Source organism: Patagioenas fasciata, chromosome Z (genome assembly GCF_037038585.1).
Source record: "Patagioenas fasciata isolate bPatFas1 chromosome Z, bPatFas1.hap1, whole genome shotgun sequence".
Lineage (NCBI taxonomy): Eukaryota > Metazoa > Chordata > Aves > Columbiformes > Columbidae > Patagioenas > Patagioenas fasciata.
The window spans coordinates 69,666,551-69,694,255 of record NC_092560.1 but is presented as its reverse complement, the minus strand read 5'-3'; the positions used below and the strand labels follow the sequence as shown (position 1 = coordinate 69,694,255).

At 37.1% G+C, this 27,705-nt stretch overlaps 1 protein-coding gene across 1 annotated transcript in view; it reads left to right on the top strand.

The window, feature by feature from the left end:
* SV2C (synaptic vesicle glycoprotein 2C) overlaps positions 1–27,705 on the top strand; it is a 117,955-nt gene that overhangs the window by 26,886 nt on the left and 63,364 nt on the right. The window contains exons 2-3 of the mRNA XM_065860738.2: positions 1,789–2,480; positions 25,976–26,156. Coding sequence (XP_065716810.1) covers positions 1,901–2,480; positions 25,976–26,156 — 761 coding nt within the window. The 5' untranslated portion in view covers positions 1,789–1,900. The remainder of the gene's footprint in view (positions 1–1,788; positions 2,481–25,975; positions 26,157–27,705) is intronic.

Genomic DNA, 27,705 nt, shown 5'->3' with positions numbered 1-27,705 from the left:
TTACATCATGGGTTTTATAAGTCTGCAGTTCTCTTCCAGTAAATGCTTCAGTTTGCATTGAATAGTTGAATATTGCCATCATATCTGGTTTCTTTAAGAAACATTCAGACTAAAATAAAGACATTTTCTACTATGGGTAAATTTCTATAGTCATGATGAAAAAAAAAAAGCTGGGGAATTATCTTTTAGATTCTTAAGCTGTATTGCCTGCATGTCTGTATGATTTGAGGGTAGGTTTTCTTTTATCAGAAGTACATCATGTCCTTTGTTTCTCTGATGCAGTTTGTAATTCTTTCTATCCCTCAAAACAGTATCGGTCTTAAAATTGATGTCTGGAATGTAGTTCTGGGGGCAGTGTTCACAACTGAATAAGTGAAGGACAGCTTCTCAGAGCACTGCCCAGGTCTTCTTCCATGGAGCTTGGTGGACAATTCATAATAGTTTAGCAAGGGGAATAGGATTTGCTTCAGAAATTTCCAGCCATTTATTCTTCCTCCTGCATTACATCTCACTGCCTCCTTAGCTGTGCTACCACAGCTTTTTCTGAGGTTATGCTGGAAAATAGATCATTAAAATGATCATGGTTAAAAATAACCTTTTCCCCAATCTAGAAGCAGGCAGTGTTTTCTTGGAAGCACAGCTACAGAAATTTGCTTCTGCAGTCCTGTTGCAGTGTCCAGATTCACCCTCTCTTAACTTTAGACACATGAGTAATGGTGCAATTTTGTAATTGATTTCAGCTGTCTTAACTATGGATTGTTCCCAAAGAAGGATCCTGCTTTTCTTCTTTCACTCCGCTTGCACACTGCTGCCATTTCTTTCTACTACCCCTAGTGATTGTGCAGATGTATGATGAGCAAATTAGCTTGCTAATATGCCTGAAAGCTGCCCATAAAAGAGAATGTTTAGTCTTCAATCGAATAAGCAAGCTGCTCTTGACTCATTGTGTCAGCATTTGTGATGCTGGGGCCACATAAAGGAAGAGATGGAAAGATACAGCAGGGGAGCAGGAAGACTGGGGTGAAACATCTTGGTGCTTTCATGCAGCTAGATTGGTGCAAACTCATGCTGGACCAGTGCAACCTAGGGTGAATTAGCTGATACACAGTTGCTCCAGGCTGCCTCTGCTGTCACTATGGACAGAGGAGAAGGAAATGTGTTTGTTCATCTTTTAGGTATTGGAAATCTCCGACGTGTGAAAGTGCCACCACTGCCATCCACCCAGCTCCTTGCGCTGATTTTTTTAGGAGGAGGCTACATATTGGTAAAAGTCAGTGTGGATGCACTGTGAGTGCATTGGTTGAGTCACCTTTGAAAGTCTGGTACAGATCTCAGGAATATTTACTCCCTGCAAAATTTATGTACATGGAAGGCTGGACATGGGACATATATTTAATGGTAAACTCATTGAGAGAAAAGCTACTATTTGTAGTCTTTCATTGCATTACAGTGAGTTGAAATGAGGAAGGACACTGGAGACACAGTCAATAAAACGTACAGTGCGTGGGACTGCTTGTTTTCTTTCAGAATAAAATTTGGTATTAATTGCAAGACTAGAGTGTAAGAAATTTCATTGTGAAAAACAGTAGAGATATTAGATTTCTCTTCAGGGTATTTTCCTGGTAATCTGGGGTATTCGCGTCTCTCAAGAAAATCCAAGTTTGTGTATTTGAAGCCCTGAACTGTGGTGTCAGTGCCTAGATGAAGATCGTTATCATATCATATCAGTGTGAAGAAGCAAATAAGAAAGAACAAAGTATAAGCTTGTTTTTCTTTCATATTTTGCAGGTTGAATATTAGAGCTTCGCGTGTACTTGTCTTTTGTCTGTTGATGTCCAACACGCAAGAGATATTGTAAACGATATTCAGCAGGTCCTTCTGCAGCCTTCTTTGATACAAGATGGAGGAAACATACAAAGACAGGACTTCATTAATGAAAGGGGCAAAAGATATTGCCAAAGAGGTGAAGAGGCAAGCAGTGAAAAAAGTGAATAAAGCTGTTGACAAAGCTCAGGATGGGTACACTCAGAGGTCCTACAACCGGTTCCAGGATGAGGAAGATGATGATGATTACTATGTCCAAGGAGGAAATTACAGTGTAGAAGCTAATGATGATGAAGGATCAAGTGAAGCAACTGAAGGGCATGATGAAGATGATGAAATTTATGAAGGAGAATATCAGGGAATCCCCAGCATGGGGCAGGGCAAGGATGGTATGGTGGCCTTAGGTCAGCCCATACGTGATGAATATAAAGATCGTCACGAACTGGAAACAGAGAGAAAAGCTGATGAAGAAGAGCTAGCACAGCAATATGAACTGATAATACAAGAATGTGGCCATGGTCGTTTCCAGTGGGCCCTCTTCTTTGTGTTGGGAATGGCTCTAATGGCTGATGGAGTTGAAGTTTTTGTAGTTGGATTTGTGTTGCCCAGTGCTGAAACAGACATGTGTATTCCCAATTCTGGATCAGGATGGCTTGGTAAGTAAAGCCTCTGCTCTGTCTTTGTGCTGTTACAAGTGTTGCTTACAGTATGCCTGAAAAGTATTTGTCAACACCAATTTTCATATAAAAATATGTTTGTACTAAAGATAAACAAGCAAGGCACAAAGTGCATTAACAGGTAGTATGAATTTAATGAATATTGTAATTTTATTTTTTAGATAAATGTTGTCTTTTTTCAGTAAGTAAGTATAAATTAATCACTAAAGCAGAAGAATGCAGAGTAAAACTCTAAGAACAGAGAGATACATTTTGTTCTCACATGCAAGAGTAGACACCAAGATGAACTAATTTAAAAAACCAAACCAAGGCAAACCAAATCATAGCTGGAATGTTGGTGTTCTGCTAAATTTATACACATGTAATAAAGACTGGATGACAAAATTGTCCAGCAATATTGTCATATGGCATGGGAGCCTTCCCAAGGGTGAGGTGGAATGCAATTTGTGAAATGCAGGAAATCCAGGGAAAATGCTGTCTAGCCTTTTCCCTCCTTTTTTCTTGTACTCCTTTTATCCTTTACTCATTTTATCCCCTTTTATCTCTGGCTTTCCAAAATGTAAAATGTTTGTTTTGAGTTGTGAGGGACACGAGTCAGCAGGACAAATGGCCGAAGATGAGCTCGAGGTATGTCTTTTGTGTCTGTTCAGCTAATGGGGATGGGTGGTATCTCATCCTGTTGCCTCTTCCCTCAGCAGTGTGGCAAACAGGCAGGCTGAGCCAGCCCTTTGTGACCTGGTGTGCAAGCAGGTCTGTGCTTGTCCTCTCTTGGTATGTCAGGGCACAGTGGACAAAGCAAGGCTCTCATGGGGCAAGGCTGTGGAGAAAGGTTGTAGAAATGGTTCCCAAAGGAAGAGGGGACATATGGGAGCTTGGGATGTGGGAGAAAATGAAATATATGTGTATAAACAACGGTCTCATTTTAACTTTACCTCAATTTTCTGATCTTTATTTCTTTGCTCACTGCCATTTAGAAGGATCCTAACATATCAACTGCATGAAAATTAGATTCACAATTTTAAATAGCACAAAGCTATGTGTGTTACTTAAATAATACAGAAGCTTTCTCAGCAAGCCACTAAGCCCACGTCAGGTTGGATTCCTGACATATCGATACTAGCAGTTTGGCTCTGCAGGTTTTGTTGAATGAATCGTAGTTACCCTCGTTCGTATCTCTATGCATCCCTCTGTCAGAGGATCATAAGTGAAAACAGGAGCTGAGTTCTCCGACGGCTGATCTTATGAGGTATGCCTTGCTTTTTGATCATTTGTTCTTAGAGATGAACTGCTCTGCCTATTTGTATAGTGCAGTGATTAAACTTCTAAAAAAAGAATTTAAATTATTTAAATTATTTTTATGGTTAAAGAGGCTGCATGAAATAATCTGTTTGGTACAGCTTGTTTACACAAATTTACAAGCATTATATTTGTAGTGCTTGGACTTGTGAGTTCTCAGATCTACTTCTTACAGAAAGAAGGTGCATAAACATGTCTATTTATAGCCATTTTGGAGCTCTGTAAATAATTCAAAGAGTAGAGAGAAAGAAGAGAAACCAAAACAAGCCAAAAAGGTATCTCTCAATTAATGTTACTGTGTCAGTCCAGATAGTAACACAGAATACATTTTATAAATGTGATTTTACTTTTAATGTGTTTTTGTTACCCAGTATTTTGGAGTTAAGGACATCTTTAAACTCTACTAATCAGTTTTTGTAAGTCTTCTCTGTTGCTGCAACAAAAAAAAAAATCGATCTCAACTTCATTTTTTAATCACTGACAACCCTGTTTGTTTTACCACATGCACCCTCCCCAACAAACTGAATGTTCAGACTTGTTTTTGTTCTCCAGCATGATAATAATATAAAAGCAGCCACCAAATCTCTCTGCAAATAGTTCATACGAGGTTAAGGTAAAGAACAAGGTTATGTAACGTTAAGAGGGAGATTCATGATGCTTACACATTGAGTAGCTAGCTGATCCACATATGCAGTTCCTTCCACTTACATTAAATGTTAAACTGGGAAATGGATCTTTTAACAATTAAGACATTCTGAACACATTGTTCCTCCTTGCTTCTGTGGTTGTCAAGTTATGAGTGTGGAGAACATGGCTGTAATGTTTTTTTCTTTGTTACATCTGCTATACAGAATTGAAATTTGGAGGCAAATATTTTCTAAAAATAGTGTGTAATTTCAAGAGTTGCTGTAAGCATTATGGAGGTGTGTGGAATTGGGAGTGGGGGGTATCGTCCCCAAAGTACCAGGCGGATATGAGGATTAACAGCCAGTTTTTAAGGTCTTATGTCAAGAAAAGGCTTGAGGATTTCCCTGTCACTAGACTTTTCCGATGCTGTCTTGAAATATAGTGAAATGATTCCATCAATATTTAGCTAAAACTCAGTACAGATTCTCTTAAATACCTCATAGTTATATATGTGTGAGTGAATATATATAGGTTCGTGCAAATGTAATAGCAGTTTTGGACCATCAATTTTAAATCATTGTAACTAGGCTCAAACACATCTTTATTAATCAAAATAAGAACCATTACAGTCAACACATTTTTTGCCAAGGAGAAACAATTTTGTTTATTCCTGTAGCGTAAAAATCCATGCTTCAGGAAAAGCTTTGGCAAGTGGTTTTTGCATCTTGTGTTTTCCCTGCAAAAAGTTGTTAAGATGCTTGAAGAAGTGGTAGTCAGTTGGCGAGAGACCAGGTGAATATGGTGGAGGAGGCAAAAGCCCAAATCATTCAAATTTTGAAGTACTGGTTGTACGGCACGTGGTCAGGCATTGTTGTGAAGAAGTGGGCCCTTTCTGTTGGCCAATGCCAGCTGCAGGCATTGCAGTTTTTGGTGCAACTCATCAGTTTGCTGAGCAGACTTCTCAGACGGAATGGTTTTGCTGAGATTCAGAAGGCTGTAGTGGATCTGACTGGCAGCAGACCACCAAACAGTGAGCATGACCTTTTTTTGGTGCAAGTTTGGCTTGGGAAGTGCTTTGGAGGTTCTTCTCAGTCCAACCACTGAGCTGGTTGCGGCTGGTTGTCATATAAAATCCACTTTTTGTCACACGTCACAATTGTTCATTGTCATTGCATAGAATAAGAGAAGACAACACTCCAAAGCAATTATTTTATTGATTTTCAGTCAGCTCATGAGGCACCTATTTATCAAGCTTTTTCACCTTCCCAATTAGTTTCAAATGCCAAATGGCCATAGAATGATGGCTGTAGAATAGTGAACGTTGTGTTCTTCAGCAATTTCTCACGTAGCTGTAAGAGGATCAGTTGTGATGACTGCTCTCAATTGGTCATTGTCAACTTCTGATGGCTGGCCACTACATTCCTCATCTTCAAGGCTCTCGCCTCCTTTGAGAAGCTTCTTGCACCACCACTGCACTATACGTTCGTTAGCAGTTCATGGGCCAAATACATTGTTGATGCTATGAGTTGTTTCTGCTGCTTTATGACCCATTTTGAACTTGAATAAGAAAATCGCTCAGATTTGCTTTTTGTCTAACATCATTTCCATAGTCTATAATAGGTATAAAATAAACAGCAAGTAAAAGTCAGTAGCAAAAACATGAAACAAGGAAAGCTCATCATGATGATGTGTAACATAACCGCATTTATTTAAGAATGTATTTCAATATTAAATGGTAAATTTCAACAATGCAAAAAAACTCAATTCCTTTTGCAGCAACCCAATATAAATGTTTCTTGCTGACAAAATTAAGGAAATCACTCTGGAAGGCTCAGGTGTGCAAGCAATCTATTCTCATGCCTAAAGTATAGAAGTTGTAATGAATATTCCCATATTTTCCTTTTGTAATAATATATCACTAGCTTCTATGTTGTGGTATTAACAAACAAATAATTCTATACTATAAGGTTAATATGCAAAATTAGGAAAAAAACAGAGATAATCAGTTTCTTTCCAAGTGTATATTGAAGGCATTGTAAACACGTGATGGTTTTATCAATAATTTCACAAAAATAATATTGCTTGCCCATTGCTATTAGAAATATATTGTGGGCTGCAATCTGTCAGTACACTGATGAAAATATTGCTTATAATCAGCGTAGATATACAGACTTTGCAGACAGCATAACCTGAATTCCAGTAATACAAAATAATCATCAGGGCAGTGAATGCCTAGTGAAAGCATTTTTATATGATCATAACTAAGCCCTGGCAGCCATGCATTTCAATTATTTTGCCATTGTGATTTCACATCATAATTACATCCTAACTGGGGTCTTGCAGACACGCATAATGTTTTTTCATGATTATAATTCCATAATCCAGAGGGCTTTAATGTTGTTAGAATACTGAAGTCATGGAACCAGTGCTTGGAGTTACAAGGTAGAACTGGTACACATACATAATATTTATTTTCTAGGAAATTTTCTAGACTATTAAGAAACATACTAAGAACATGTTAATTTGTCATTGAGAAAGCATGTATTGACTCTATTGTAGAAACTGCTTTCTCATACATCATACTATGGTAGTTTACTAGGGAACATGAAATAATTAAAAGCATGTGACAATATTCATAGAAGCTCACTATTGCATTTTCTTTCATTTACTTGCACAAGGGCAGTTTTCCAAATTCTTTCCCTATAGACCATTATATGAGCTCGGAATCATTGTTCATTGGTCAGCAGCAGCATTTCAGAGCCCACAAAGTTACGTGGTAAAAATGCTGATCCGAATCATGAACTATTATCTCATTGCCTTCTGAGTCACATAATAAAATATGTTTCTTCATCTCCAAGTAGCTGATTTATTAAATGTAGGGAAGCTGACTTCCTTAATCTCTTCCAAGATTATAGTGACATGTCACTTAGCAGGAGGGAAAGGTCTCCTTTCCCTGCTGTACAACCTGGCTGTACCTGTCAGTCCCTGTAAGCATATGGATCGATGCAGAACCTCTTGAGTTCTAGCTCTGCTGAGACAGGACTTTACCTTCATGAGGCAGGCTGTAGGCTCAGGCCTGAAGATGTTGGTTTAACTCTTTTTGTGCCTCCATCTTGTGCCTTTGGTTTTATATGCAGCTCAGATTGGACTGATGTTAGGCTAATTCTGTGGGCTCTGATTTGGGTGAACTTTTCTACATAACTTTGTTTCTAAGTCTTTGCATGCAGATTGTTCTTCAATTTTATAGATTGTTTTTCCTATAAAATTGAAATTATGGCCTTTTCTTTCCTTAGAATCTCTGCATCTGAAATCATGAAATATTCTTTGTGACTGTTTATCACAGGACGATGACAAACCGTGGCAGATACTCTTGGTTAAACCCCTGCCCTCCTCACTAAGTAAAGGGAATAAGAAGAAAAGGGAGAGGGACAAGTTGAAAAATTTAAAATGCTTTACTAATACTACTAATAATCAGAGAAAATAATGCAAAATAGACAAAACCAATCTTGAATTTCCCGGGGTAGCACAGCACTGCCTGGTGGAGCTGGCCCAGATGCTGCAGGGCAGGCACCCAGAAGTCCTGAGCTGGACTCCACAGTAAACTAGAACTGGATTCAGGGATACGCGGTCTGGAACCAGGCCTTGGATTGCAGGAATGACAGGCAGGCTCCTCTTCCGATGCCAGCCATGGACCAAGAACATGAGACCCTCATGATCTCCTACTTTTATACTGTGTATGACATGGATGGGGTGAAATACCTGCTTGGTCAATTTTGGTCACCTGTTCTGTCCACCCCTCCTTGCAAGTACACCTCTCTCACTTACAGGATATACAAAATTTATTAGTAAACCTGGACCTCTTCTGCATACCATTGCTATCGTTATCAGCTCCAAAGTAAACAGTGTCTGGAAAACATGCAGCCAACTTCAGAGAAGTGCAGTTAATTAGAAGAACTTAGCTGAAATGAAAATACCCTAAAAAGAGAATTGGTCTTGTTTTAACTGAAATCAGGACATCTTTTCCCTAAGCTAGGCAACAGTAGCCTTTCCCAGCTATATCTGTTCAGGATGCCATGTCGCTGCTGACCATCTCCTCACTGGTTCTCCCATAGCACCTGTAAGTGCTCACCTTCATGTACAAGATTCTTGACAACTGCACTGTAGTCATCACTGCTAGCCGTGGATAGAGGCTCACTCCTGCTTGACTGGTGCATGATGCCAGTCTTCATAGCCCCAGTTGGTACTTTTCTCACACAGATACCTCCATCCCTTTTTTGTGCTTTATCACCTTAGCACTAGAAAAAAAATATAAAAAGGTCCCAAGATTACATTATTTTCTTCTTTAAACCTTTTTTTTTGTGTTCATTCATGCCAACAAAACCTGACAACTGGATAGTCACTTGTATGCTCTGACTGCCATCCTTTCCAGGGGCCAGTGGTTCCTCATTGCTTTCTCATGTTCTTCCTGGTCTGTTTTGAGTCCCTAGATCATTCGCTGTATGAAGTTTAGACTGAATGATGTCTTGAGCATGGATAGTCTTTTCTTATTCTGTGATACTTACTATTCTGTTAAGCAGTGTGTTATCCAAGTCCTTCATAAGGCCTTGTAGTACAGTAACAAAACCAGCAATAATCCTTGTATCTAAAAGATACTCCTATTGATTAGCCATACAGACAGTTTCTTCTATCTAATAAATTGAGGTATCATGGTAAATCACTGTACTGGTAAGCAGGTACTGTAAATATGAATAGCAACAAAGAGCTTTTTTTGGAAATGAAAGGTGTTTCTGAAACCTCATGTTTAATGTCAAATAATGCCTTGAGGTAAGAGTTTTCTCTGATATTATCAGAGTATAATAATCACTTTTTGTATAACATTTGTATGAAGAAGAGTATCAGAGACATTATCTATGTCTCTTGGGCTGAAGTCTGGGACAACAGGCATGTGCCTACCACTTCTGCATTGATTTCCCAATTTACATATTAGCTGGTTTAATGCAATACTTCCTACACCCGCTCTCTCTTAAAACCTGCTAAATCTAACCCAGCATAACTCCAACCCAGACAGTCCTTGCTCTTCCATTGGAGGAAGTGCTCCCTAGAGGCTCAGTAGTTGATGCAAAGTGCTTAAAAACTGCTAAGAACACCACATGATTACTAAATTTTCCCCCCCATAGTTTAAAAAGTACTGACTTGCCAGATCTTTCCTACTTAGTTTCATTCAGATTTTGCGGTGATCTTTTACAACCTCTTTATTCAACAACAAACACATTCCATGAGTCTTATAAATAACAAATACAAGTCCTTCCCTTGGGACAGAATGACTCAAATCACCAGTGCAGGCTAGGCACTGATCTGCTAGGTAGCAAACAGCTCTGCAGAAGAGGATCAGGCCTCCTAGTAAGGAACAAGTAGAACCTGGATCAGCAATGCTTTGCAACAAAGAAAGCTTACTGCTTTCAGGGCTGCATTGGCAAAAGTGGCCAGTAAGTAGAGGAGGGTGATTCTTTTCCTTTGTCTACACTAGTAAGGCCACATCTGGGATTCTCTGTCCTATTGTGGAACCACCCAAGGAGATTAACAAGTTAGCCCTAGTCCAGTGAAGGACAGGCAAGGTGATTGGAGGGCTGGAATACATGGCATATAAAAAGGAGCAAAAGGCACTGAGCTTGTTTAGCTTGGAGAAAGGAGACCTAAGAGGGGATTTGCCTGTAGTGTTTGGTGACATAATTGAGGAGGGCTATAGAAAAGGTGGAGTAAAGATTTCTCAGTAGAGTGCAAGTGGTCAGAAGTTGTAACAAGGGAAGTTCTGGTGTAACTAAGAAAGTTCACGATGAGGTTGGAAACCAGAAGTAGACATTGTACAGAGGAACTGGGGATCTTTTGGAGGTTTTCAAAAGTTGACTGAAAAAGGCCAGGAGCAATGTGATCTAGCTCTGAAGGTAACTCTGCTTTTAGCAGGAATTCAGACTATAGGTCTCCGAAGGTGCCTCCCAATCCAAATTTTTCTGAATCCACAAAATTAAAAATGGCTACCTATAAATACATAACACTTTCACCTTGTTTGCTGTAACTAAAAGAGGTGTTGCAGGTGTTACACTTGACTAAACCTTTAACGGAAAGAGTGTTCTGAACTTACGGGTTGTACACAGACTTGCTGGTTTTAACTCAAATTAGGGTGTATATTTGCTTGGGCAAGATCAAATGGCTTGAGTTATTTGTTTTTTCCTAGAGACTGTATGTATTTGGATCTGGCAGACAAAATGTCAGTGAATAAAGGACTACAGGACCTGACTCTGAGAGGACCATTATGTAAATATTCAGGCATCTGCATGCCTAGTTGTGATTCTCTAATGTGTCTAGGCACCTCCCTACATCACTAGACACACGCCACACATCCTTAGAGGCAGAAATATGTGGACAAATCTGGAATTAAATTGTTGTTCTCATACTGTGGTTTCTCCTTTGCACATTTGGATAAGTTTCCTTCATGTAATTTATTGCTTAAGCAACTTCCATTTTAAAGAGATTTCTCTCGTTGTAGAAGTTCAAAATAGAAGTAACTTAAGCAAAAATTTATGTTGTTTTCTTTCATATTCAATACTTGTGATGTTCCTATTAAGTAGCTATAAAATCTCTGTGTAGGCCAGATACCCGGAGACATCATGATTTGGAGGGGAGGAGGATCTTTCTTGGAATTGCTAATCTTTTTGAGAACTATGATTTAATACTCAAGCTAGGGATTTATCTTTGCTAATTGTTGGTTAAGTAAACATTTTATCACGAATTCTTCTTGCCGGTTGTACTTCTAAAGCTTGAAAAAAGACCATGAAAAATAAATGTATTAATCGTAATGATCAATTAATATTACTCCTATTTGTGATTTTGTTAAAACTGTTTTTAACCAGCTTTGTTTATGTTAGGTTATGTTACACTTATGACTTCACTGAAATTCTGTCCTCAGGGACAAGTCCAAAATTCAGTGGCTGAAAACCATGTAAGTATAATACTGAGTAGCTGATTTTCTGTTTTGCATTTCTTCTTAGAATTCAGAAATGTAAGATTTTCTTTAAAAAAAAATGTACTTCAAGCATTATGGTTGTCTCTACTCAATTCCAGTAATACTTAGTTTTGACACCATGGTTCTTCCGCATACTATCATATAGAAGACAACAGTAAACCATATATTTGACACCTCTTTACTTGTAAATTTTAGTCCTGAATTTTAAGGAATAATTTCAAAATTCCTGAATTTTTGTAGATTGTCACAAAACCATCCTCACATGGCAGTGAGTAAATTCCTTCCTGCTTTTCTAAGTAGGCCTCTATATATGGCATTGCTCTATTCCATTGTAAAATATGATTGTAATTCATTAGATACAGGTGAGATTTATTGCATGTTACCACATAGAATACAGTACGAGAAAATTAGTGTCTACTGGATATATTCCAGTTATTAGCAGGGTACCAGACTTGTGGTGACATAATAGATCACAAATGATCTAAAATAAACGAAAAGCAGGTTTTGTTACTCTATATTTTAGTGTTATCTGCAGTTAGTAGTTGTGCTTCCATAGAGCTGAAACTTCCAAGGGAAGATCCATATTTTTATTACAGACAGCACTTCGAAGTTATTTATTTAAAATTATTTTAGGCTTCAGGAATAGAGAAAGAAGTTCAGAACTAATTTTTTTAGTGTGGGCTCTTGGCCATGGTGTAAATGTTATTGAAGAGAGCACAGATGTCAAAATGCTAGGTACTTATATATGGGTCTGAAAATTCCTGTATTCACAAGAAATGCATCTAGGTTAAGAATACTTACTGAAAGTATAGCAGACCTTTGAGTGTGAGGAATCTCATTGAAATAACAGAGAAAGTCCGTTGCACTTACAGTCATTAGTAGTAATAAATCTTTAGCAGTGGTAGAAATATCTAGAAAAAGAGCTGCAGTAATTGAAATGAGCACTAAATATTCCAGATCAAGGTGAAAACTGGTCTGTAGGATTAATGTCTTATTTCTTTAGAAGGATATGCCAGAAATGTAAGTGCCATCATGCATGCTGTTCACCTTTGGCACAGTTCAGTTCCCTTGCAATGACATTATTAAAGTACTCCTATTGCAGTGCTTTCTCTGCTTGCCTTCCAAACACAATTATTTGAGGGAGAAAAATTAAGAGGCAGATCCTTATCTGTTCTAAGCAGCTACATTACATGGACCAGTGGAGATGGTTACATATGTTTTTCTTTTACAAGGGGAAAAAAGGGATAGTGGAGAGAGTATGCATGTAATTTTTGTCTGTTATGAGCTGGACTAAGCTCGTATCAAACAGAATATCATGAGCTAGTCACAAGACAGGAACTGGGAACACAGATTGGAACCAATAATGTGTGTTCAGTTCTCTGCCGTGTTGCAAGCTCCCATTATAAGCCAGTATTTAAGAGGCTCACAGCTGCCCTTCTTTTCTGAGGATGATGTTGTACCCAAACCACCTTGTTGAAGCTGGTGCTAACAGGGAGCTCAATAGCACCGTGTCAAATGTTTTTGCTCTTTCATGCTGTTCCTGCATGCAGCTTTACTGAGGACTACAAGCTATCAGACAACATTAACTTATATGTTCACTCTTTGTTTGAAGAAATCCACCATTTAGCCTGGGGATAAAGATAATGTTTTGCTGGCTCACTACCCAGTTTCCGTCATGTAGTTTTGACCCGAGTAGCGCATTCAATCCACATCAACATGAGATGGCTGTCTTGTAGTTCATAACTGAGAGTCTTGATGTTCATACACACTTTCAGCACAGCCAAATGCTGTTTTAACCAGCTCATCTTTTGAGAACTGTGTTAAGTAAAGCAATACTTCTATATTACTTTATTTAATTTTTAGTTTATTAGTTAAATGGACGCAACTACAGATGTGTACCTTGGAATATCAGAGATCAATCACTGTATGTACGGACACTTTCTGAGCAAAACATTTGTTGCCAGAATGTAACATTTCTTCAACGTTTAAGCTATGCAGCCTTCAGCTGAATTCGAGGAGTACAACCTGCAACAGGGATAACATGTACTTGTGAGGATTGCGTGTGTGGCCAGTGAGATGCTTGTACATTTAACCAGTTACAAACATGCATTACTGCCATGTGCAATATGCCTGTACCATTTATTTGCACATAAAAATAAAGTGAAGTCATTTTGGGTTTGCAGTTATCTTCAAAACTCTGTCTCAAAGGTTGATTGTGTCTAGAGCAGTTAAAAATCACTGTGCTGCTTTTTTACGCACTGCGGCTGATTTTCTGGCTCTGCATATCCCATCACAGATCAGTGATTTAATTTACGGTCTTACAAAAGTGGCCGAAAGAAGGAAATGCCTCCCAAGGGAAAAGCCTGAGGGCCACAGTGATTTTACACATTTAATTTGGCTGTCATCTCTACTTTTTCCTCCCTCTCTCAACTGCCGTGGGATCTCTGGCTGATGATTTGTCACTTCTTAAATCAATGTGTCAAACTAATTTTTTAACCAAACCAAACATTTTAAATATGATAATGCACTCTCCACCAAGTATTTATTTGACTAATTCTGCAATGCAGTTATGATCTGCAAGATTTCATTTATAGAATTGTTGATCTTCATTACTGATGTATTTGTAGCTCTGAATTTTGCGTCTTGCATCAAAAGTTGAGCTATGAAATGAAAGAGAGGATGTATGAGCTCCCGGGCAAGAAGAAGAAATATTTTCACAGAGAAATCAGTGTTGAAATCATGTTAATGAACTTCATTAAGACATGGAACAAACACAATTTAATGACTCTTTGTCACAGCTGAGTAAATTTCTTCCTATGCATTTTATCCATGGATTTAATCGATCAAGGATTTTAGAACCTTTCAAGGTTTGACTTTTTTAATACTATCAGTATTTCTAAGAATTGGAGTCAAACTGTATATTGTGATAGATATGGTTTGAAATAGTTACTTATTCCAGATATTTGACTTGTTTATGGGAATGGCAGTGCTGAAAAGTACAGAACACAATTAATTTTTTAATCTACCATGGCTGCATTTTACTGTGGATGTACTCCTTTCCCTGTGATGGGTACGTCTATTCTCACCGTACACACCTGGTTCCCTTGTTTGAAGTATCCATTCGGTATTGTTTCAAATATATGGAATATCGCTATTGTCATATCTGATGCAGAATCAAAGCAACAATACTATACAAGTATAAATACTTAAATGAAGGAATGATATTGAGTTACTGCTAGAATAGATACAAGACTAAGACATAAATAACATTTTCAAATTATTTATGCAAAAACTTGTTTAACAGCTATAGTGAGAGCCAGCACTTTGTCCAGGACAGTGATATTTACCAACATTCATAAAAGTTTATTTTTCATTTAGTCCTACCCATTTTTCAATACTTAGTCAGCCCTCTACAGAATGGGAAGTCTTGGTGGGATGGGGTGATATAAATGTAAGCCTTTGCAGTTTCACATACTACAACAAACAGGCCACAGGAGTCTGGGAGGACTTAATCATAGATGTATTATGTGACTGGATCTGTAAGCGATTTAGTGAAGTTCTGTTCATAATTTTTTTCATCACAGAATCTAAGATTTTACATCCAGGCCAATTCTGCTTACTACTCAGATTTCTTGATGGGCAAGAGAATAAACTATTCTTCTTTCCTACCACTAACTGTAAAATGTTGTTCCTTAGTTCTCTTAAACCAATGACCCTTTTATCCGACATCTACCAATCTTGGTTCGAGCTAGTGGAAACAAAACCAAGAGTTTTTGATGACACATGACATATGACAAGTTATTCTAGCTTCTTTTAACAAGTAAGCTTTTCTTAGGATAAACATGTGATGGACAAGTGTAAATATTTTCCTAATCTGCTAGAATTCAGGGTGATTTTCAAGGTTGGTTCTGAAGTTGCCACTAGCAAGTCTTGCTAAACAGAGATCATGAACTGATAGATACAGTAATCTAAACAATTTTCCATTTAGACATTATAACAGTGCCTCCTGGCACTGTTGTGAATGCATAATTAAAAAGCCTGTTTAGCATCACTAGCACCTGCAGGTGTATTGACGCCATACAGAGGATTATTTTGCTCCATTATTCTTCATTCTGACATTGGATTAGTTGATCTGTTTCACTGACTCTAAATGGGAAATCAGAAAGAAGATGTGGGACCATTAGCAAAGGGAATTTCGTTTTTCACTTTACTGTTCTGTGCTAGGTGAGATAGATGAGGTGTTTTCTTTGGCACTTGGGGAGATGGGTGTGAGTTTCAGACTGTTATTGATTTTGGTGATGTACTCCTGATGATGTTAGTCAATGTCTTTTTCTGAAAGTAATGGAAGGTCTTTGGTTTTGGTTTTTGAGTTTTATTCCCCCGCTCCCCAAAATAAAAAAATAAAATAAAATTTTAAAATCCTCCGATTTACAAAGAAATAAGCTAACACAGTGCTGGAATATAGTTACAGTAAGGAGAGTTAATGGCTGATAAAGCACTGAATGAATAACCAATTGTTAGCTTTAACATTGTACAGAAACCTTCTCTAGAAGCACAGTTTTATTAATTAGTTCTTAGTATCACATGCTTTGATTTGCTGAGTTGGAGGCATCTGTTATTAATGTATTAATGTAGGTGCATATACTTCAGGCTTTGTACTTTAATTCAGGACTAAAAGTTAGTGATATTTACGGACTCTGCTTTGAGTCAGAAGCAGGACTGGGCAGAGAATAAATTAACATTCAGGCAATAAACCACGTAGCAAAAATGAATGGTTTTGGTATGAAATGAGATGATTAGTGTAGATGACTGCATGGGCGATTTAAAGCTTTAGTGAAATATATATTTTTGCCTTGAAATTTAATGAATCCTAACATATTGTACGGAGCTGTGCACTGGTTGATCGTATGCAACATTTATAATCATTCTGATTCTTACGATTGCCATGGAAGTGCATTTCAAATTGCAAAGTCAAAGCAATTTCTAGCATGACAGGGTCAATTCAGAGCTGGGCAAAGTGAGCATTGAATTTAGCATCGAGATCTGCAAGGAGAAAAGACCAGAGGAATCTCTGCAGTTGCAGTGGAAGAAAACAGGAATTAGGGGTATTAGGACAGCTTAACTTGGTGTGTTTTATCTGGAGCTTGTCTGTTAGGATTTTCCACTAATGCCAGAGGGAACTGTTGGATCGAAAGAGAAGATAGCATGAAAGTAATATGTTCAGTGATAGCACCTAGGGAATCTGTCAACAGCTTCACATAACCACCTGGGATTAACTGAGTTTTTGATAAAGTCTCTGCTCTATATATTGCATATTGGTAACAACTATCTTGCAAAAATATTGTCCATATAGAAAGAAAAATACCACATATTGGTTGGTTCTTAGAGCTCCATGTTCCTAAATTTGAATGCTGATAGATTATTTGTGTTGTGAGTATCAAGGAAGCAGTGTTTTGGTCTTTTTCACTATAACGCATTGTTGATTTAGCTAGCTAAGCAATAGCAGTATGAAAACACAGCATGGTGCTGCTTACTGCAATAATCACTACCAGTATTCAGTCTGTAAATGATTCTAATGAAGAGAAAGGAATAAGTCTTATCAATTTCTTTTATTCTGAGAAAACTGTTACAGAATAGCATCTGGTAGAAGACTGCAGTTTTTAAAAAAGACATAGTTATTGACATGGTAACATTCCTTAAGGAGAAGTGATGATGACAATGTACCGCAAAGATACTGGTTTTTACCATATTTTCTGTTTTGCTGCCTTATCAGAAAATACAGCTGTGAAAAAAATTCCCCAAGTGATCTATTACCTGTCACAATCTCTGCAGTTACCAGGCTTCTTCTATGCATTTATTAATTTATCTAATTTGGATCTGAGGAAAAGCAGAAGTTATTCCTTTTGTTATTACTACATTTTAATTAAAATAATATCTGACTACACAGGAAAGTAATCTGTTAAGATAATTATTTCATTATTAAAAAACCATGTATCAGCACACCTGCTTGTGTAAATTTCAGATATATTACAAGGTGAATCTCCCTAGAACTGTAAGGAGAAGTAATAGCATCCAGACACTTAGAGTAAGAAAATACTTTGTTTTTCAAAATTAGCAGATAATGTAAAGGTTCAGATCTAGATCACCTTGTTCGGCACTTCATGCATAAACCAGAATTAGTCTCATTAACCCAATGAGAGGAATGATGGAGGCACAATGCCATTTTTTTCCTGTTGGAATTCAATTTAGTCTTACAAACACTTCAGGTTGTAAACTCACACCTGACATACAGGAAACAAATCAAAAGTAGATATGTTAGGCACATAAATTTAGTAAGCATGCCAGAGGAAACAAAAAAAAAGCGTGAATGATTGGTGCAGGACCCTTTGACTTTCAGATGAATAGTATTTCTGGTACAGCACTGGAAAAGCTTTGGTCAAACCTTTCCACATACGGGCTTTCATCTCTAGAATATCTCTCAGGGTGGGCACACGCTGGATTAGATTAATGATTTGGAAATACATGCAAGTTGTTTTCATGGAAGAGACAGATTTGTTTGTCTGTTTGTTTTAATTTAATGGACAGTACAGAACTGTTCTTACTTCTCCTTCTCCTGCCCCCAAACAAAAAAACCTGTCTTTCTGGGTCATCTTTGACCTTTGTAAGAGCACAGCTGGGTGACAAGTTTGGGTAGCCATGCTCTGAGATCATTTTCACTTCAGTCTCTATGGCAAATCAAGAAAATATATTGTAGGTATTTGCCGGTCTAAAATTTTAAGAGTTTATATTGTCAATTTTTATCTTACATTAGGTGCCTTCTGCTTTCTGAGTACGCCTGAAGTCCTAGTCACCTATTTTCAGTTGTCTTCCAATTATCTTAGAAATTCCAAAGTGGGCTTCAACATCTATTTCCCTTTTCAAGTTCGTTTCTCCAAAAAACTTGGACTAGATCCTTTTGAAAGGGAATAAATATGGAAAAACTGTGATAGTAGAGTGGGGTTTTTTAATTTAATATTTTGTACATTTTTTAGACTTTGTTTTGTGTTTGTGAGGCTTCTCTTTAGAAGTACAGCACTAGGCTACCTCATGACAGTTTTCCTTTTTTTAAATCAGACATCAGACTGCGTGTCACACTATTACAAACCTGTCCTGTTTGAGTTATCTGTGTTGCTGATCATGGTTTTTTCCCTATTATCTTAAAGACCGCAAATAGGTTTTCATGCAGAACTATTGAGTTACTTGCTCTTTCATTTTCCTATCTACTCTGGTCAGCTGAGTGCGATCTTCTTTAGCTTGGCTTTGCTTTCAGTTCCATTTTCCTGACTTTCATGGTTGAGTTCCTCTGTCAAATATTGCAGTTCATCAGTATTGTCCGAGAACAGGTTCATTTTGTCTGAGAACCAGATACAGTTAACATGATTTCTATTCATGTGAAGTTTCTGGGTTGGTATCAGATTGAATGTCTCCAGATGTTTTGTGGGCATTTTTGAAAGTGGTGTAAGGAGGCACTTGTTTTCTTTTTGTTTTGTTGTTGTTGGTGAAACAGAGGGACTATTCGTTGTATGGGTTTTATTTGACTGACTTGAGCTATGGATTCTATACTATGTGTTTTTGGTAGCCTTCATCTCAGAGCATTTCCTTGCATTGTTTTCTTGTGCAAATACTAGAGAAATAGACCTCTAGAAATTAATAAATATTTTAAAATCTTGTTTTGCATTGAAAAAAAAATTTAGTCTTCTTTCATTCATGAAAACATTAACGTTTCTGTACTGCTTAGCATGTTTCAGAAGAGTAGATGAGGTTGTCTTTTTTTTTTTTTTTCACAGATCTTACTGGAATTCAGTATTTTCCTCCCTCTAAATGAGTGTGAATTTATATCTTTAATTATTATGGAGACAAAGTTGTCCTTTTTTTACTGACTGTGGGGGATATCCAGAATTTCTTGTGCACTAAGCAGCTAAAAAACTATGCAAAAGCCGAATGGTCTGCCATGTGAGGACTTGTCACTTTGGAACTGTTACTATTAGAGAACTAAGTATACAGGTTACTCAGTTGCAAGTCACGCTTGAAGGTCCAAAAATAACTTCAGTGTGATAGACACTGTACAGACTTTTATGTTGAGACCAAAGAGCTTCAGCATTCATTTTGAAACAGCTTTATACCTTTCATGTATTTAAACAGACAAACCCCACTGCCATCATGCTGGAAGTAATTCTAATAATGTAATAGTAAGTAAAACGTGACTGTAAATATATGTTAAGTACAAGAGCTAAAAGCTTCAACATGAATGTGTAATTAAGAATCTACACCAAAGAGTATGAAATTGCAGATTGAAGTCTGCCTGCAGCTGTCCTGAAAGGGAATGAAGGGGGAGTGGATTAATCTGAAGAGTAGTAATAGCCTGATATGCTGTGGCACTTGGGGATTTGCATACATTACATATTATTAGGTAAGAGCAATCATTTAACATCAAAAGTTAAAACAAAATGGTTGCTGTAGGAAAGAGGTAGCATCTGGGTAAAGGAAATCTATGGCTTGAGAAGTCTTGAACTTGTGAAGCCTCAAGACAAAATTTAATTTTAGTTAATATGATGGCTGGCTCACATATTTGTTGGAAAGCAATACCCATCATATTTTTCAGATAGATTAACAATTAATGTTTCGTTCTTTTAGCCATCTAGATCTATACCTCAAATTTTACTGTTCCATAAATATTAATATATAGCTTGTTGTTCCAATACTTTCTCCGCTTTAGAGAAGGGGAGAAATAGTTGTTGTGGAGAAATATTGGTTTCTGGCAGTTCTTGTGTAAGAATGTTGGAGTGTTAGTACGTCTGAGGAGGTGAATGACATAACAAATAGGAAATTAAAATCTAATATTCTGACTACACAGATAGCTTTAGACATCCAGAGACAGTGGCTTCTAAAATGGATTTCTTCCACCAGTTCTAGAGTTATTGCAGCTTTCTTATATTTGTCATCTTAATGGAAAAGTGTTTGCTTTAATTACCTACTATTATGAAAAATTAATTAGACACTATGTTTCACTGAAGTTAGTTACTGTATGGGTTGCTTTCTTTTCAAAGCATTTTCTGATGAAAGAAACTAATGACAGATACTAATTAAGTATAGTTCTGGAAGATTATAAGTTGAATATCCTGTGTATGGGGGTCAAAGTAAAGATGAATATGGATATTCTTACTCATTATGCTACTTAGAGGCATTGTAGTTTTTTTTTGCTATGAATTGCTATATACTAAACAATAGCACACACAAAGATCTTAGTACAAGTAAATAAAACACTGACTAAAGTACAGTGGAATTCTTATGAGAGGTTTTTTTTTCTCTCAGACCATATTTATAATCTCATATTCCAAAATATAAATAATATTTTAATTTTATGTTTAGAGTGATTTTTGCTTGTTTGTTAATAAGAGTACTTTTTGAAGTGCATTCCTCACTCAGACAAGTGGCCTAAACCACACAACAGGAAAAAATCAAATTCAAGCTAGTTTTATATCTACCTTATAATATGTGTGTTAAAGCAAAAGGTGACCATCAGTGGGTCCCATAACTTAAGTCTCTGTGTTGCAAAGAAGTCTGGCTTTCATTGTTTTGTTTGTTTGTTTTGTTTTTGTTTTTCTCCCAGTGACGTATATGCTTACAGATTGATTCCTCAGAAAGGTTTGGCTATTATTTAGATACTAGACTATGAATTGCAATGAACAGTGGAAAGTAATGAAGTTATGGCGGCACATAAGAGTAAAATACTGGAACCTCAGTGACTGATCATGCATATGTTCTTATCCCATTGCTTAAATTGCCTGTAAGTAGCATTTGGATACTGAGGGCATTATTGGCTGCTTTGTAATATTAAGCTTTTCTTCACAACTCGAAAGATGCTGTGTGCTCATCCTTTTAAATAATATCTAGCCACGTGATAGCCAAAGTGTGTGCATGGTGTAAACCAATTCCAAACTCAGGTCCTGTCATCTGAGGAGAATGAAGGCATCTGTTTTGTATATTTGCACAATGGGAAAAATCATTGAAGTATGTAGAATTTCTGATGTGGAAAGAAAATACAGGTTGTTAAAACTTGGTAAAAGAACAATAGAAAAAACCACTCATTTTAGCATGGCATGAGTTTCTTTTCAGCTGCCACTTGCCTCTTCTCAGTGCCTTTCCACCTAATGAAAGAGTTTGAGATTATATGTTACTTTGTGGGGAAAATCAAAGTCTTACATTGCAGATATGATTTGTAGTCTTTGTGTTATAGAATAAACTGTAATTTTAAGAAGTATGTTTCTGGAGTCATGCTGGATGTCAAATTAGTGTGTATCTTGTGCTGTATAACCCAACTTCTTTAAAAGCACCAGTGTGTTGTACCAGAAAGAAAAAGAAAAGCAGCCAGTTTTGTGATCAGTAGTAGCTGCTCCTAAAGGGGGTATCAACTTCAGGATGACAGATTAAAATCTATATACATACATGTACACTCACACAATTTTTATGTTGATGACCAGTGTTTAAAGGTAATGAGAAAACGGAGCAAGTCCTGATCAATGGCAGGATATTTAATTTTTACGTATGTAATGTTATGAAAATGTCATATGTGATTTATGAAATGTTTACCAAAAAATATAGTGGTTTTCCCTATAAGATTTATATTCTGACCAGTGACATGACATGATATATGAAAGCTACAAAGGTTGAAAAGGAAGGGATGTTGAAAGGTAAAATGGTAATCTAATGTCATTGGTTACTTGCATTATTCGGTGGTTGATCAGCTATTTTGACTGTTCATAGTTAGAGTTCTGTTTTGAGATGTGTCGCTTTTATGGCTTATTGTGAATATTACCGGGGGGAAAAAGATGTTAAAGAATTACTTGAAAGCTGAGAGGAACAGGTCCACCTTTATGGACTGCAGGCAATGTTATGCTCTGTATAATGACAGACACGAAAAAGAAGGAAGACAGGAAAACACACTAAAACCGGTATCATTGATATCTGTAGTAGGCTCAGGATAGAAAGGATACAGATCTTTGATGGGGGAGAGGGATTGTGGAGAATCTGCAAGGCAATTAGGAAAAAAATCAAAGTTAATATGATGGGAAAGAATGTGCTAATGGTGTAGCTTAGAGAGCAGCTTGTTTATGGCAGTTTATTGATAGGAGGAGAATATTATTTTTAGCAGCATCTTTTGAATGCTCTTCGGGAGAAATACATGGGTATAAGAGAGACCAAAGCACAGTACAAAGACCAAAGGACTTGACATCAAAAAGAAAGGTTAACATTTTTAAATTCTCAAGACTTGGAAACGTATTTCTTTTATAATTCATAGTGTTTTGATATTTCTGTACCTGACAGGGAAATTAGTTACTTGGTAAAATCAAAATTATTTGCATAAAATATTTCAAAAATATGTATGTAAAGAAATATGAAAATATTTGGCTGGCCTTCTCTGAGTATTTCTAATATTTGAGTGCCAATAGGGAAATGCAAACAGTGGTTAGATATGAAAGAATGTAAGGAATTACATTTTAGGAGTGAAAATCAGCCATTTTATTTGCCTTTTTGAAATCAGTCTGCTGGCAATGCAGCTATTGAACTATTTTTGCTCAGTTCTTTCAACTAATATTGACAAGCAAACTCCAGCTCTGATGGGTGGAGTCTCTAAATTGCTTATGAGTACTTACAGTATGGTAACCTTGTCCACAAGAGACATCTTAAAACAGCTGAGAAAATATGCCAAGCCACTCACCATGAGTTATCTCTTTAGACCCAGAAAATGTATGAGCCATGTGTGCATTCTCAGAAAAAGTTCAATTACTGGAGTAAAAATTTTTCATGGGAATGAAGGAGCTATCTGTTAAAATTCTGTTGCTAAACGACTCTAAACCGAAGGAACACTGTAGCAGCTGTGTCCTTCTCAGGCTAAGAGGAGAGAGAACGAAGTTGTCTTAGGAATTCTGCAAATTTTGGATTTACCTGCATTCTCATCAATATCCTTTGGTGAAAGACTAAAACCCCAGTAATAGTTAGAAAATAAAAGCTTGTTGGTCTTGCTTAGGTAAAGAGACAGTGCTCTTCTGATAAGCAGCAATGAATCTGTCATTCTGTCCTCAGGGACTCATGGAGAAGACAGTCTAGAAATATCCTGTTCTCATTTTATGTTGACTAAAAAGGCAGCTGCAGAAAAGACTGTTTTGCTGGTATTGGTCACAATCAATGGCTTGTTTCCTCTGCTTCAGATTGCCCATGTTGAGGACTGACATATTTTTTTGGTCCAGATAAGTGAAGCATGTGGAATTCATTATTTGAAACATAAGATTGTTACAACCCACTTTCTTTTTAATAAGAAGCTGAAATAGGAATGGACCAACAAGAATAATCAGCTCTGTGTACTTCTTCTGTATGCAAGGTGTATAAATACATAATATGTGGTTTTACATTGGACCTGGTAGAAGCACTGCTCTTTGGTTTCAGAAGATGCCTGAATCGTGCAGCAAATAAATATACAGAAAGAGATAAATTTGATCTGTGTTTTTAAGTATTATGTCTGTTTCTTTTGTGATATATTGTGACTGTTCCATGCTCATTCGTATTTCTGAATTACTGTGCCTCACTGCTTCTCAAAATAATAAAATTTTCAGTATGTTTTCTTGACTTGATGGGGTGCATGAATATTTTACTGGTTATGTTTCAAAGAGGTTTTCCTATGTGATTTTACAAATCTTTCATCGTAAAGGACAGTTTAAATTGTAAAATTTCAGAGACAACATCTGATGGTGGTTACTCTGTAGGGACGCTGAATTTAGAAACAACTGGTGGATACTGATCTTTTTCATACAATCGCTTCCTATTCAATATTTGAAAAATAAATAATATCCTTTTTACTAAAAATTTCTAAAATTTAAGAAAGCCTTCAGGGGTTGTGGTCCAACATCTGTATATCACTGAGTCATTCAGTGTGAAAATACACACAGGTGTATGGTTGCGATCAATGTAATAGAAACTCATCTAACTAAAACATAACTCTGCATCTTGCTAATATATCTTTAACACAATGTGTGTTCTGTCAAGTGTTTTAAAACAATGTCTCATAAGGAAACAGCAGTGGAAACTATTTGTACAAAACGTGATTGGGAACAGGGACATTTTGGGGTCCATGGGACCTTGCAAATGTCAGCGCTTCAGATGTTAAGGTATGTAAATTCCAAGTATGGAAATTCCAAGTTCCAAGCATGGAAGTACTGCATTGCCAGTGACTGGTACATTAATGTGCAGTTAACCAAGCCAAGGCACTTAAGTGTTTGTTTTTAAAGGTTTTTTTCCCTTTCAATTACCTTCTGCAGGGCAGAGGTGATTATTTTGGAGGCCAGAATTTTACACAACAGCAATTAAAGCCCAGCAGAATTGCCAGAGGATTTATCACTTCTTGTGGCTGATTGAAAAGAGACATAGGAGAAGAACTGCTAGTATTTTAGCTGCTTCCAGCTACTCTATGTTTAATTCCTACTCCATAGTAGATGTGTAACTGCTGGGTAAAACCCAATGTGTCAAGCTCAATAAGAAAATAGGTGGAAAAAGAATAATACATCTATCAAATAAAATACAAATCTAATTGGTTCTGTCCAGAGCTTGGGAACTGCTTTTGTTTCTGACAGTCTGCTCAATGTGTTGTGCATCTTTGCCAAGTGTCCTGCAGAGCGTTTGTCCCTGGAAAGGAGTTAATGTACAAAATGCTGAGATATGAATGGCCAGAGTGCTAAATATTTCAACTTGTCTTTCTGTGGCAAAGTACTTCACTTTGAAAACATCATTACATTTAAAAGAAAATCACCCCCAAATATTTTTCCCTATCTCATTTAGTGTGTATAGCTAAAGTGTAATGTATCTGTCCAAAACTCTTTGGGGAAAAAAAAGAAATCCCAAATGTTGGGACAGTACCTTTTAAAATAAAGCAGTATGCTGAAGTAGGAGGGAGGAAAAGAAAAGAAAAAAAAAAAAGAAAAATCAGGCTGGACATCTTTGATTCTATAGATCTCAAATGGAAAGTGTCTATTTTGCAATGAGCTTCCTTTACTTACCACGTCTCAGTCCCAATGATTAATCCCCTACAGGACTGCTTATATTCTAGAAACATGCAAACAATTTGTTTCTGTAGGGAAAGTTTTAGTTTTCCCAGTATTTAACATGCATGCAGCTTATTACTGAGGAAATAGTGACATTCTTTCTCCCATTCAGTCTTATTTGCCTGTATTTAAATTGTTTTAGCTAAGGGCACCTTGTTTAATAATTATATGAAGCTTCAGTGTGTCTGATAACATGACATGGACATAGTAGGAAATCTGTTCTCCCTAGATACATTTGCAAAGCTATGCATATAATTTCTATTCGTTGAGAAACAAGACATTAATCTCTATACTGGTTTTTTTGTAAATATAGAAGATCAACTATTTTTGGTGTGGTCTGTTTTGGTCAGTTATGTAGCTCATGAAACAATATCTTTTTTTTTTTTTTTGTATTGCAGGTAGCATAGTGTACCTTGGGATGATGGTGGGGGCATTCTTCTGGGGAGGCTTGGCAGACAAGGTGGGAAGGAGACAGTCACTCCTGATATGCATGTCTGTCAATGGATTCTTTGCCTTCCTTTCGTCATTTGTCCAGGGCTATGGCTTCTTCCTCTTCTGTCGCTTGTTTTCTGGATTTGGGTAAGCTCCTCTGGTTATGTTCATTTCCACAGTTCTGTGTGTTAATAAAATATTCTTGTTTGCAAAAGCGCATTATTTACTGTAGAAATACAGTCTGTGTCAGGGGTGAGAGAATTAAACAAGGTAACTACTACACTCCTAAATAACAAACTGAAGGGGAAGTATAATGATTTCAGGAGAAAGACACAGACTGCAAACTCTAAGATTGAGTTCTGTTCTTGTTTTGCAATGGACTTGTTTTGTGAACTTAATCAACTTACTCAACTCTTTTGTGCCTCAGCTTCTCTATGTATTGCTATTGTTTGTTCAGTCAGCAAAATAATACCTTCCTCACTGGTGTACTGTAAGATTGTAGTAATATTTGTAAGGTTTCTAATGTCTTTGTAGGCATAATGTTGCTTATAACACCACTGCAGTAAGACTGTCAAATTTAAAATGGGGCCCTAGAATGTGCCAAATGTTTTTGCTTTCTCCAGAAAAATGATGGTTTTGAACCTGTGTTTGCTTTACTTTTCATTTAAATTACTTCTCAGTTGTTGGAAAAGTTTAAGATATTGGTGATGGTCAATTAAGATTATAATTTTCAAATTACAGGAGCAGAGACTGAGATACACAAGTAAAATGCTACAAGAGCTTCTACCTTTACTACATCTTTGGATCATCAGGAGCTCTGTTCTGTAGAGCAGTTAGTTTAGCACTGTTGGTAATTGCTTGATTCACATCAAAACTCCCGATTATATTTCAGTTTCAGGCCACAATCAGTCTTTAGGATGCTGTAGAGGCAGGAGCTGGTGAGAGCACTGTGTCTTAAAGCCATGCACAGAAAGTCCACTCCTTGGATGGTTTGTAGGCTGTAGTTTATATAGCCAGAGTGCACCAATACTGTTGTGTGATGTTTGTGGTTTTAGAAATCCCTTGAACTAGTCTGAAGGAGGGTAAGGCGAGACAAAAATTAGATTGCCATACCACTAAGTACAATTAAACTGATTTAGGAAGGGGGATGGGAGGGCAAAGGGGAAGATGAAGGAGATGAGGGAGTCCTTGCGCTAGAAGAATCTCCTTATTCTGTCATCACATTATCAGATAAGACTCTAAATAGATCAAGAGGAAATGGCAGCTGTTCTAATTCGTAAAAAATAATGAAAAAACAAAACAAAAAAATCCCATCCAGCTTCTTTACATGTTTTTCATTTCATGGGTCACTATCAGTGCAGGTTCTGTCCTGACTCTCCATAGAGAAACATCAGTCATGTTACATGGCATTTTCACTCTTTCACGAGAACCCTGTCCAGAAGCTTGTATTCCTGCTTAGTCTGCACATTTAATGGGGCAGTACTGGACCTTTGTACCACAAAGGCTTGTCCTTTGGCAGATGGGTTTGTGACACTGTTGGCTTTCACCCAGATTGTCCCCTTGGGGCATATGGCAAAACATGTGTTTGTCATTTCTCCTGTCAAACTTGCCTACAGGATCTCTTCACTTGTAGCAGTAGCTTTTTCAATAACTTACACTATCTGTAGCTTTACTCATGATACATGTATGTCTTGGA